General features: G+C 30.7%; 2 protein-coding genes across 2 annotated transcripts; one reads left to right on the top strand and one right to left on the bottom strand.

The window, feature by feature from the left end:
• Positions 1 to 2140: 2140 nt before the first annotated feature.
• LOC122502366 lies at positions 2141 to 2653 on the top strand. The gene has a single exon (XM_043612386.1). It carries the CDS (start codon positions 2141 to 2143, stop codon positions 2651 to 2653), a length of 513 nt encoding a protein of 170 aa, XP_043468321.1.
• Positions 2654 to 3603: 950 nt separating this feature from the next.
• Positions 3604 to 12104, bottom strand: LOC122502367. The gene is made up of 3 exons (XM_043612387.1): positions 12014 to 12104; positions 4012 to 4125; positions 3604 to 3917 (listed from the first exon to the last, which is right to left on the bottom strand). The coding sequence occupies exons 1-3, from the start codon at positions 12102 to 12104 to the stop codon at positions 3604 to 3606; spliced, it is 519 nt and encodes a 172-aa protein (XP_043468322.1).
• Positions 12105 to 12386: the final 282 nt, after the last annotated feature.

Genomic DNA, 12386 nt, shown 5'->3' on the forward strand with positions numbered 1-12386 from the left:
ACTTGGCCTTTATATGCAACCTTACGTATGCAAAGGATTATATAATAAGAAAAAAATATCAAAAAACTAATATTGAAGCTACCTCACCGTGCACTAAGTGATTATGATCTTCTAAAATATTCTAAAAGTTTAAAAATACCATATTTTAGAGGAGTCTTTATGAGAAATGAATTACCCATAGGAGGGCCATTTCAATATGAATCAGCAATAATAAATCTTGATAATAAAGAAGGTCCTGGAACTCATTGGGTTGCATATAAAAAGGTGAACAATGAAACCGAATACTTTGACAGTTTTGGTAATCTTTCACCACCATTGGATCTCATTGTTTACTTAGGTGTTGGTAGCTATATAAAATATAATCATGAAAGATATCAAAATTTTGATACGTTTATATGCGGTCATTTGTGTCTTAAATTTCTGTGTAATCAACTTACAGTGAAGAATAACTTTAGTCTATATAAGAATGTGTAACCAATTTCAAGCTTCAGTATACAACTAAACACTCAACATGAATGATTCTATCACTCTCGCGTTATCAGGGAATTCTTCAACCCTTGAGGCTTCATACTTTCTACCAATTGAACTATCATCTAACAAAAATTATGTTCTTGGTCTTGTTGAACTCCTTACATTTAACTCAATTCCCAACATTGATAAGGGTGCTAATATATTTTATATAGATGGTTTCGATATAGAAATACCTACAGGTAGTTATGAAATCGAAGATATTAAAAAGCATATTGAACATAGAATAAGACGCACTGGTCTTATTTTAAAAATGACGGTTGATACAAATACATTACACTGTACAATTGCATCTAATCGCGAAATTGACTTCAGTAAAGAAAATGGTATAGGACAATTATTTGGATTTTCTCCCAAGTATCTTGGAGCAAATACAGTTAATGTTTCTGATTCAATTATATCTATAATGAAGGTGAATGCTATACGTGTTGAGTGTAATATTACAACAGGATCATATATTAATGGAAAGAAAGTACATACAATACATCAATTTTATCCTTCTGTTCCTACTGGATATAAAATCATGGAAGTTCCAAATAATGGCATTTACTATCCAGTCACCGTAAAGACAATATATAATATTCAGCTGCGTATAGTTGATCAGGACGGTAATTTAGTAAATTTTAGAGGAGAGACAATAACAATACGTTTACATATAAAATCAGTGTAATGGGAATTATTTACAATCAAAAAAGAAAAGTTGGTGGTAGTTATAAAAGTGAACCAACATGTGTAAAGAAAAGCAGTGTGAATGTAACTCGCAAGGTGTTAACACCTCAGAATCAAATATTTCTGAAGAAACTTGGTCTGCGAATCAGACATTAAAAATAAAGAAGAAGCAGAAGAGAGGTGAAAAATTCTATCTATTCATTTTGTGTCGTTGTTATAAGAAAAATGGAGGAAATTCTCAGCATTCCAACTCAAGTGAATTTTGATGAATCTATAGCAAATTATGAAATTCATAGTCATCAACCATATGCATCATCATCTTTCAACAATAGTGATGAAATTCGGATAATAGTTCAAAATCAAGATTTATATATTTTACCGAGTAGCAGTTCCTTACATATATTTGGACGCTTGACAAAGAATGATGGAAATACTTTAACAGAAAATGTTGATCTCATTAACAATGCTATAGCTTACTTATTTGATGAAATTCGTTATGAATTAAATGGTATTGAGATTGATCGATGCAAATATGTTGGTTATACTTCAACTATAAAAAACCTGGTTTCACTAACTCCTTCTCAACTTATACGTGTTGGAAATGCAGGTGTGTTTGAATATTCTGCTTTGGATTTAAAAATGACTTTAGAAAATGGTTATTTTAATGTAACAGTACCACTTAGTATGCTTTTCGGTTTTGCTGAAGATTATAAGAAAATTGTTATGAATGCTAAACATGAACTCATTTTGATAAGATCACGAAATGATTTAAATGCTGTTATTCAAACAGGAAATCTTGACAATAATGAAGAATTTAAAATTACAATTAATAAAAATTGAATGGTTAGTACCATATATTTTACCATCAGACAGTAATAAAATTAAATTATTAAAATTTATTGAGAAGGATCCATTAATTTCTATGAGTTTCCGATCGTGGGAAATGTATGAGTATCCTTTACTTCCAGAAAGTTCAAGAATTATGTGGCAACTCAAATCTTCATCTCAATTAGAGAAACCACGATATGTAATTGTTGGATTTCAAACTGGAAGAAAGAATAAACTAAAAAATACATCCTGTTACTTTGATCATTGTAATATTACAAATGCAAAACTCTTTTTAAACTCACAATCTTACCCTTATGGAAATTTAAATTTAAATTTTGATCAAAATCAGTATTCTTTATTATATGATATGTATGCTAATTTTCAATCTTCTTATTATGGAAAAGATTCAGAACCTACTTTAGCTATTAATACTTTTAAATCAAAAGCACCTTTAATTGTTATTGATTGTTCGAAACAAAAAGAGTTTTTAAAGCAGTCTTCAGTCGATGTACGTTTAGAATTTGAAGATAGAGAAAATATACCTGCTGATACAACTGCATATTGTCTCGTCATACATGATCGTATAGTTCAGTATAAACCAATCAGTGGTATTATTAAGAAATTGTAAGAAAATGGAGAGGGAAACAAAGTGGTGGGGGTGAAGTGGAGAGGTATATAAGACATATTTCTGAAGCAAATACTCATTTCTATTCTAAAATGGAGTTCATAGTAGACGTTCAAGGTTTTAAAAAACCCTGCAATGAGTTTATTTTCAAAGAGTTGGCTATAGTTCCTCTGGAGTCAGATGCTCAACCAAGAGTTTACCTTTTTGAACCACCTTGTGCTTGGAATTCACTACCTGGACGTTATAAAAGTGAAAACCTGTGGTTAACAAACAACTATCATTCAATCCCTTGGATGGTTGGAGATGTGTGTTATGATGAAGTGCGAACCATTTTACAAGATGCATTACGAGGAGCAAAAACTATCTATGTTAAAGGTAGTGAAAAAAAACAGTGGTTAGAAAAGTATGTAATGAATGTATACAATTTAAAAGAAATTGACTGTCCAGCGTTTAAGAATATTAAAACTGAATTTTCATCACCTACATGTACTCATCACATTATACAAACTGAAAATTGTGCAGTAAACAATATATTTAAGCTTCGAAATTGGTTTTTGAATGTAACGAGTGAACTGAGAAACTTCTCAAATGGTGTCGATGAAGTAGATGATGTGAATACTAATTTGAAATCATTTTATGAAAATTATGAACAACTATTGTAATAAGTTTGAATTTCTACATATATATAAAAATAAATGAATTTTATAATTTTAAAAAATGTTGTCTTTCTTGATATACCTACTCCTTTAATATTATATACTTGAATTTTTTTTTCCTTTTACTTTAATAAAAATTTACTTATACAATGTTATACAAAATTCTATTAATTTAAAAATTGTTTAAAATATGAAGGTAGAATAATAAAAGAAGCAATTTAAAAGTAATTTTTTTTATTATTATAAGCATTTAAATATTTACATAATTTTTACAGTATAATCTTATAATATTTATTCTTATTCAAATTCAATAACATTAAGTTTGCCTCCAATATATTTTAATCGCAACTTCTCCGACTGTACGGCTTCTTCCATCATTGTGAAGGAGGTAGGGTCATCTTCAAATAGTTTTGAAAACCTTGCCGGTAGAAAAGTGGTAAATGTAGCATCCAGGTCTACTACAATCCTAGAACCATATTTCGTCTGCACCTTGTTTATTTTAGTTACGTTGTATAACTCATTCACAGTCAATTCAGAAAGCGGCTTCGTTGGTAGAAATCTCTCCATGCGACCAGTGGCGTTGACTTTTTGGAAGTCCATTGTTTTAATATCTGTAAGCAAAGAAAAAAAGATGGACTTTTTAATATTAAATTTAAAAAACTAATTTGGAATACAAAATGTTTTTATTAAAGAAATGAAATTTACCTATCAAATGAGAAGATGATGCTGTAGTTGTTGAAGCTGCTAGTACTGCTAATGCTGCTGTAGATGCTGAAGCTGCTGGTACTGCTGATACTGCTAATACTGTTGCTGCTACTGCTAGAAATTTTAATAGAAGTGTAGAATCGTTGCTTCCAACCTACCTTATATCCCTTAAACCCCTACTCTTCTTCTTCAACTCCCACTCTTTTACCCCCACTTTAACGACTGCGCACGCAACTACCTCAAATGAAGAGTCATTTAGAAGACGTGTTCAAACTCGCATAAAATGACGTCACTAAAAGGGTTTTTAAAGAATGCCTTTGTTCTCATCTACAGTCAGGTTAAAACCTGTCTGAAGGTTTTTTAGACAATGTCTTTATTCTATTCAAGATGCAGGTTGAAACATGCTTTAAAATTTTCAAACAATACTATTGTTATCTTGAAAAAAGGCAAGTTGAAACTTGCTTACATATTTTTGGACAATACATTTATCCCTATGGTGTTATAGTATTAGTGAAGCAAGCTGTGAGAGTCAGGTAGACAGGTCTGACGCATGAAACTTTCACTCACTCAACGCGGTAACCGTACGCGCACTTTTGCTGCGCACTGGGCCTTACCACCACCCACTCCCACTACCCACAACGCCTGCGCGGTATCTCGCGAACGCTTAATCCCTCGCGCTTTTCTATACGATTTTTGAAATTTCTGGTTTATACTAAGTGGGTGGTGGTGGGTGGTAATATTGAAAATATATATATAAAGGAAAAAAGTGGGTGGGTGGGGGATGGTTAACTAATACATAGGTGAGTGGGTGGTGGGAGGGGGTTGTATTTGCATATTCTACGTCCAAAAGGGTGGATAGTGGGTGGAATTTCCATAAAAACGATTTCTAATTTTTTACTTTTATCCAATTACAGACAATTTCCAAATTATAACAAATTTTTTAATTTATTAACAAACATCAAAAAATTATAACAAATTTTTTAACTTTAATAATTAACATCAAAAACTAAACACAACTCAATTAATTATTTAATGATTGAAAAAATTTAGAAAACAGTATCTTAATGTAATTTTATTATTATTTACTATTTACTAATTATATTTACTAATATCCCAGTGGGCACACTTGTTCAAAAGACGTCCTAAGGATGTCTTTTTGCGGACGTCTTTTGGACTTGTACAAAAATACGACTTTAAGACGTCTTAAAGACGTCCTATACATGTTCTATGTCTTGGCCATTAGATGTCTTTAAGATGTCTAAAAGACGTCTTTTTCATTTAACATTAGAAAATAGAAAAATTTTCATAAATAGAAAATATTATTTTCTAAGTTCAACTTGGACTTAGAAATTTTTGAATGTGAAATTCATTGGAATTTTTCTAAGTTAAATTCATTTCATTGACAAGTGAGATCGTTAACTTTGTAGAGGTTCATATCTGTCTTGAACGGCTGAGGTGCTTAAGGCGCAGTGCTTCAAGCCCAAAGTATCACAGTTCGATCCCAGCTTCGTAGGAATTTTTTCATTATTTCTCCACATTTTAGAAAAAATAAAATTAAACTTAAAATAAATTTATTACAAAATATTACTAAGTTTCAACTTAGAAAATGTTATAAAAGAAATGTTTATTTAAGATCTGAAGGAATGTAAAAAGGACGTCCAAAAGACGTCTTAAAGACGTCTTTTAGGCGTCCCTCTTATGTCTTTTAGACGTCCTTTCTTATGTCTTTTAGACGTCTTTTGGACCAGACATAGAACGTCTTTTAGACGTCTTTTAGTTGTCTTTTTGATGACTCAGAGACATTGCCATCATTGTCCCCGAATCGTCCGCGGACAAAAAGGGACATCTTTTAGACGTCCCTGTGCCCACTGGGTTTCATTTGGGTATCGTCAAAATCGTTTTTTTTTTACCTAAAAACAATTTTAGAAACTAGAAAAAAGTTTTACGATGCCGTTTAACCCTGCCTAAATAACAATACTTTTCCCATTTAATTAACTTGGGATTTTTGCACTTTTTGGAAAATAAATTTTATTTCGTGTATAATACTCTTTGACTAACCAACAATGCTTGATTTTGCTTCTATTATAATTTCTTTAGATAGAGAAATTTTCATATTATCGCGAAAAATTTATTACACAAGTTTTAAAAAGGTCAATTTCATTTTTATTGATTTTTCTGAATATTTTGCTAAATCTACTTATTAATTAATTTTTATTCGGTATTTCATTAAAAGTTTCTTGTTTTATGCATCCAATTGGACCATAACAATAATTTCAATTCATAAACTTTCCAAGAATCACACAGTAGACTGAATCCATTTCAAATCAGGCATGTCGACTAACTTCATGTTATAGAAAAAAAATTGTTTTGCTTTTCATTTTTTTCTTTTGAGTATAATTTAATTTTCTTTCTTAGGTCTTGTAGATAATCTTGTCCTCTTAACAATCTAGTTTGAAATTTGAAAAAATATTTAAAATTTTAAAAATACCTAGGGGTTGATTTTCTGAAAATAAATAAGATCAATTTTCTCAAAAACACCACCATTTTGTTATCAAATTTTTACTACAAATTCTTCAAATAATTATGAACATTTCCTAAGAATTTAAAGCGGGCTAAACCATTGTGTCAATCAAGAGATTTTTTTTTGCAAATTTTCAAATTGTTAACTTGCATTTTTAAGAACAAATGAATCGTTATAACATTGTTGACGTAAACGTTAACAATGTGAAAATTTGCAAAAAAAAATCTCTTGATTGACAGAATGGTTTAGCCCGCTTGAAATTCTTAGGAAATGTTCATAATTATTTGAAGAATTTGTAGTAAAAATTTGATAACAAAATGGTGGTGTTTTTGAGAAAATTGATTTTATTTATTTTCAGAAAATCATCCCCTATTTTTAAAATTTTAAATATTTTTTCAAATTTCAAACTGGATTGTTAAGAGGACAAGACCATAGTAGATATACAGGGAGAGTTTTAACCCACTAAAATTGAACTGCGCATGCGCATACCTGAGTTTTGGCGCGAAAATTTAAATTTTGAATCTAAGTATATACGCTATTTGGATATGTGTGAACATGATCATTTAGTATGAGATTTTTTATGCAGTTTGATCAGCATGTGATAAGAGGTAAGTATTATGATGCTAAGGCGGATATTACATTACAAGGGGGGGGGGTAATATTCAGACCACGATTCTGAGGCGGATATGATATCACGGGTGGGGGGCAGACCATGATTCTAAAGCGGATATGACATCACGGGGGAGGCCACGATGCTGAGCTGGAAATGACGTCATACATCCTAGAATTTTGACATGTGTAATTTGATTTATTGTTTATTAGATTCTTATTTAAGGAAATTTTACTATCTACTTGTTGTTTATAATATCTTTAATTTATTGCTTCCAGTTTCGGATTTATTTAAAGAATTTTTCCCACGTGTAATTTGATACCTATTTATTTCTTGGAATTATTTTAGCTATTGTTTTACATGTAATTTGATATCTTGTTTATTAGATTCTTATCTAAGGAATTTTCCCCATGTACTTGCTGTTTATGATATCTTTGATTTATTGCTTTCGGTCTCTTTTATTATACAGTTTATTTATTTTGTTTTGAGTAAGTTTTATCTAAGGAATTTTTGCAAACGAAATCATTCCTGCAGTTTAAATTGGATAATGAACATATTATCAGAACAACGTCGTGAAATTCAAGTGCGCTTAAACATATTAATTTATGAAATTGATAAAGTTAAAAGTTTAATTGAAGAAAGGTAGCAGTTAAATATTTTAGTGAAAAAATTTGAAAATTTAAATTTAAGTGATAAAATTGAATTTCGATAAATTAAACAAATCAAGCAAAGTCTTGGACACCAAAACAACAAAGGAGTTAACCATCGATGCATTCTATAAAATAACAGACATTTAAAAAATTGATACGAAATTTGGTTCGAAAATTGTTGCTGAAATAAATAATGAATTTAACATTTTTCTACCACCAAGAATGCTAAAAATATTTGAAGAGAATGCAAATCTTTTCAACAGTCTGAAAGCAGAAGCTGTAAGAGGTGGTGTATATTTAAGAAATCGTGGAGGACCTTACAATCAAATAGAGTTTGTTTCTGAGGGAGTTGATCAGTAGAAGACAAAAGACAAAAATTTACAACTTGAATCCATCATTTACAAAGCAAGTTGTCGTTGGAGCAGAACTAGACATACACTAGAACCTCCAACGATTGCAGCGTGATCTTCTTGTGTGCAATAGATGGAGGTTTTCACCTTTACGCCATCTTTCCATAAAAGTGTCAACACTCAGGGCCGTACACATACTGTATGTGTATATACTATTTGAGGTTCAGAGAAAAATTTCATATAATTTTAAATTAGAAAAATTTATTTATTTAAATTCTATTTCTTTATAATTTATACTATTCTATTTCCCTAATTTTGCACTCTATTTAAAATATTTTTTTCGTCTCTCAACAAATAGTGATACGTTCTCTCACATATTTTGTATTGGCGTAATATGTCATTTTTATCCTCGCCATTTTTTATTTTTTTTTAAATATTATGTTTAGTTTCAGTGTCTAAGTGCGTTCTTTTACGTTTTTGACCTTTTTCAGTCATGTTGAAATATGAAAATACAACTTAAAAAGACAGGGCGCAAAAGAACACTAAACTTAGTACAATACTGCCTTCGCATTAATATGGCGGTGTCCTCACCCCCCTAGCGGATGACCACCAAAGTTTCGTAAACAACTGCAATAGATAGAGATGCAATCGTTGGAGGTTCTAGTGTAAATGGAAATATAATACCAAAAATTCAACAAAGAAGCAGACATCCACGAGAATCATTGTATTTGGAGCTTCAAGAATGGCGCCTATTGTGTGATGCAGTAAAACATATCATACGATTTTTCAACGGAGATTGTGATGCAACAGTGCTGGATTGTGAACCGTTTACAATACGTTTTAGTGTTACATATCGTTTAATATCAATTAAGCGTTCAGATAAATCTTTTACATTTAGTGAAACGTCATTTGCAATTTTTAATGAACTTATTCCTTGTGTTGAACAAAAATATGTAAAACTATCAAAATTCAATTTGCAGTATAGTAAAGATATAATTGTAAAGTCTATTGCAGAATTATTCTTTAAAAATAATGTAAAGTCTACAAAACATGCCACGGATTTTATTAAAAAACATTACAGTAGAATACTTGAAAAAGTGATGAGAAAAACAAATGTTTCAAATTTAGAGACATTATTGTTGGAACTTGTCACATTTCACTGCAAGCAAATATCAAATTAAGCTATTCATCAAATGTTAAATATTCAATGTATAAATGGTAAATTATTGTAAAGAGAGGATAAATAAATACAAAAATGCATACAATTCAATTTATTTTTATTTTAACCTTTCTCAAATACATTATAATTCAGATTCGTTTATCGAACTGTTATGAGAATTAACAAAACCTAACCATTTTACAAATACATTACATCCTCGTTTTTTTAATACTTTTTCAACTAAATATACATCTGGATATTTAACTTTAGAAAGTTCTTGCTCGTAAAAACATCCACTTATTGGATTTTCCTGATAATCCTTCAAGATATATGTTATTGGATTAGTATTTTTTACATCGCTTATAGTAAATATTTCTGTAGTCCAATTTGGCGTATAACCTTTCTCAAAAACATGTTTAACTTTACTTATACGTACTCTATCTCCAACTTTAAATTTGTTATATTGCCTGTTTACTGCAACTTTTTTAAATACATTAAACAACAAATTATTTTCATTTTAAGCATTTACATCTTTCGGTTTCATTTTTATTGTCCGATGTTTACTATTATTATACGCATTTACTAAATCACTTAATATGTCTATCCATTTGTAATTACCGAGTAAACTAAATTGCATCCACATTTTATTCTTTAAAGTACGATTAAATCGTTCACAAATTGACGCTTTCAAATTACTATGAGTAGAATACAAATTAATGTTATAATTTTTAATGAGATTTTCAAACTGTGAATTATAAAATTCCTTTCCTTTATCTACTTGCAAATTTTTTGGTACACGTTTTTTAATTAAAATAGATTTCATTATCACAATCACATCTTCACCTTTTTCGACTTTACTGGAACAGCCCAGGCAAACTTTGAAAATGTATCAATAACGGTTAACAGGTACTTGTAACCTTTATTTTCTCTCGCATAAGGTTGCATTTCAACAAGATCAGCTTGCCAAGTCTCGTCAATACCTCGAATGTCAACATTTCTTCGCTTTTAATTTTTTCTCGCTGGTTTATGTAACTCTTTCACCAACTGTAGTTTTTGATCCTCCATTGTTAATTACCTTCAAGTGTGCGCAGTCTGCTGTCTAATTGTAAAATAATGTCTTTGCTGGTAGACATCATCTCTATATTTCTTTCAATACTGATTCTTAGATTTTCAAGATATTTTTTTATCAAATCTTCTAAATCTAAAATCTTTACAACATTGGCATTTATATCATTTCTCACAGAACCGATTACATCATAGATAACTTTCGCTTTAGATTCATTAACTTTGTTTACAGTATTCAAGTTTACTGCATCACTGTTGCTCTCAGCATCAGCTACGTTGCAAAGTTTCTTATTTTCAATATTACAATCTCCTTCTGAAGTCAACTTAAAACCAAGTCCTGGTGGACCTCGATTTGAAGTTTCTGTGCTTTTAAACTGACGTCCGAATATGTCGATACTCATCATGAAAATGATAAAAATTTCTACAACTGTTAATTAATAAACAATTCCAGCTTCTCGCAACTCTTCAATAACACAGGCACACAAAAAAATAAAAAAGTCAAAACCCAGAGGTCACACCCCCCTATCCCCATGTTTTTGGGGTCGCTGAAACCGAATATGACCATGAAAAATTTTTTTCATCGGCCATTTTCCCGCTACCACCCCCTTACACCTGCTCCCGGGGGTTGAAATTTCAGTTTAAAAAAAGTGGAGTAGGGTGTCTATTCCTATGTTTTTTGGGTCGCTAAAACCAAAAAAGACTACCAAAAACAAATTCTTTCCTCCCTTAACCCCCTACAACCCCCTTAACATCCGAAAGGTGGGGGGTCGAAATTCGAATTTTCACGAAAAAAAAGTCATCGATCATCATCATCATCATCATTTCTGAATTGGTGTCACTATAGGTGTAAAGGTATTATTTAAAGTCTGTTCAATTTCTTCCTTGCCTACTTTCATCAGTCTATGCTTTCGTCGAATAGCATCACTGGCTTTCGCAATTTGACCAAGAATATTTTTTTGCTTTCGCAAATGTTTCAAGTGTGTAGAAGACATGTTGATAGACCAATGTCTTGAATGAAACTGTTTACAAAGAATATCATTTCTCTAATTTTATAAAACAATCAAAACATTTTCTATATCTACCTTCATTAATATCACGATCTTTATCAATCACAATAAAATCATGCTTATTTTTCCAACAAGAGTTGCAAAGTTTTTTAAATTCCATAAATGTCATATCAGTATTTACATGGTCATCATAAATATGTCTAAGATTCAATTTCATCTTGTTTAAATAAAACTAGTAAATTATCATTGTCACGTATTAAATGTTTTGGAATGCGCGCATATGTTTGACATAAATAAAAACAATCCACCGCTTTGTGTCTTCCCATAGCAAAAAAAGCCTTAATATTATCTTGTTTTTCACATGCTACGTCATCAAATATAAATATTCAGTTTGGTAACGCATTGTTTGGTTCTACAACATCCACATGTTCATTAAATGAAAAGTAGCCAACACCCTCTACTGGTTGCAAAAGGTTTTCTAAAAATTTGTATTTTGGTTGATATAATGATTTTGAGTACACATAAACATTTTCAAATCGTAATCCATTGGGATGTATTAGAAGAGCAAGTAAAGCATTTGTCTTTCCACAATTTGACGGTCCACAAAATATTGCTCGCACACTATTTGGCAATAAGTTACCATGACGGTTTTCTGTTTTCTTATTACAATCTTGAACAAGAGTGTCAAAATTGTAGACTGGCAATTTAATCGACTGTGCTTCAAACTCCATTCTTACGATAACTGAGGTTAAAACTATAAATACAAGGTTTTTAATACTTTCAATGTCAGTTCACTGTAGACGCTTGTAACGTTTGCATGCAAGTCCAATAATGACGTTTATGTGGATCTAATTTCTTAGGAGATGTTTGCGATTTGGTGTCGATGGTTAACTCTTTCATGCTTTGGGCAAGGTCCACGTTAAGCTCTATTGTCGGAGGCAACTGAGATAATTGATTATTACTGTGATAATTGACTATTTCTGTCATAATTTTTTTGCTAGATCATTAAAGGT

This window comes from Leptopilina heterotoma, unplaced genomic scaffold (assembly GCF_015476425.1).
Source record: "Leptopilina heterotoma isolate Lh14 unplaced genomic scaffold, ASM1547642v1 Lhet_228, whole genome shotgun sequence".
Lineage (NCBI taxonomy): Eukaryota > Metazoa > Arthropoda > Insecta > Hymenoptera > Figitidae > Leptopilina > Leptopilina heterotoma.

Excerpts from the sequence above, each read along its gene's own strand:
- LOC122502366 (XM_043612386.1), top strand. The coding sequence starts at position 2,141 with ATGTATGAGTATCCTTTACTTCCAGAAAGTTCAAGAATTATGTGGCAA.
- LOC122502367 (XM_043612387.1), bottom strand. The coding sequence starts at position 12,104 with ATGGAGTTTGAAGCACAGTCGATTAAATTGCCAGTCTACAATTTTGAC. Across the intron at positions 4,126-12,013 it reads GAAAACAGAAAACCGTCATG|CAGTAGCAGCAACAGTATTA; the intron begins GTAACTTATTGC and ends TAAAATTTCTAG. Across the intron at positions 3,918-4,011 it reads ATCATCTTCTCATTTGATAG|ATATTAAAACAATGGACTTC; the intron begins GTAAATTTCATT and ends CTTTGCTTACAG.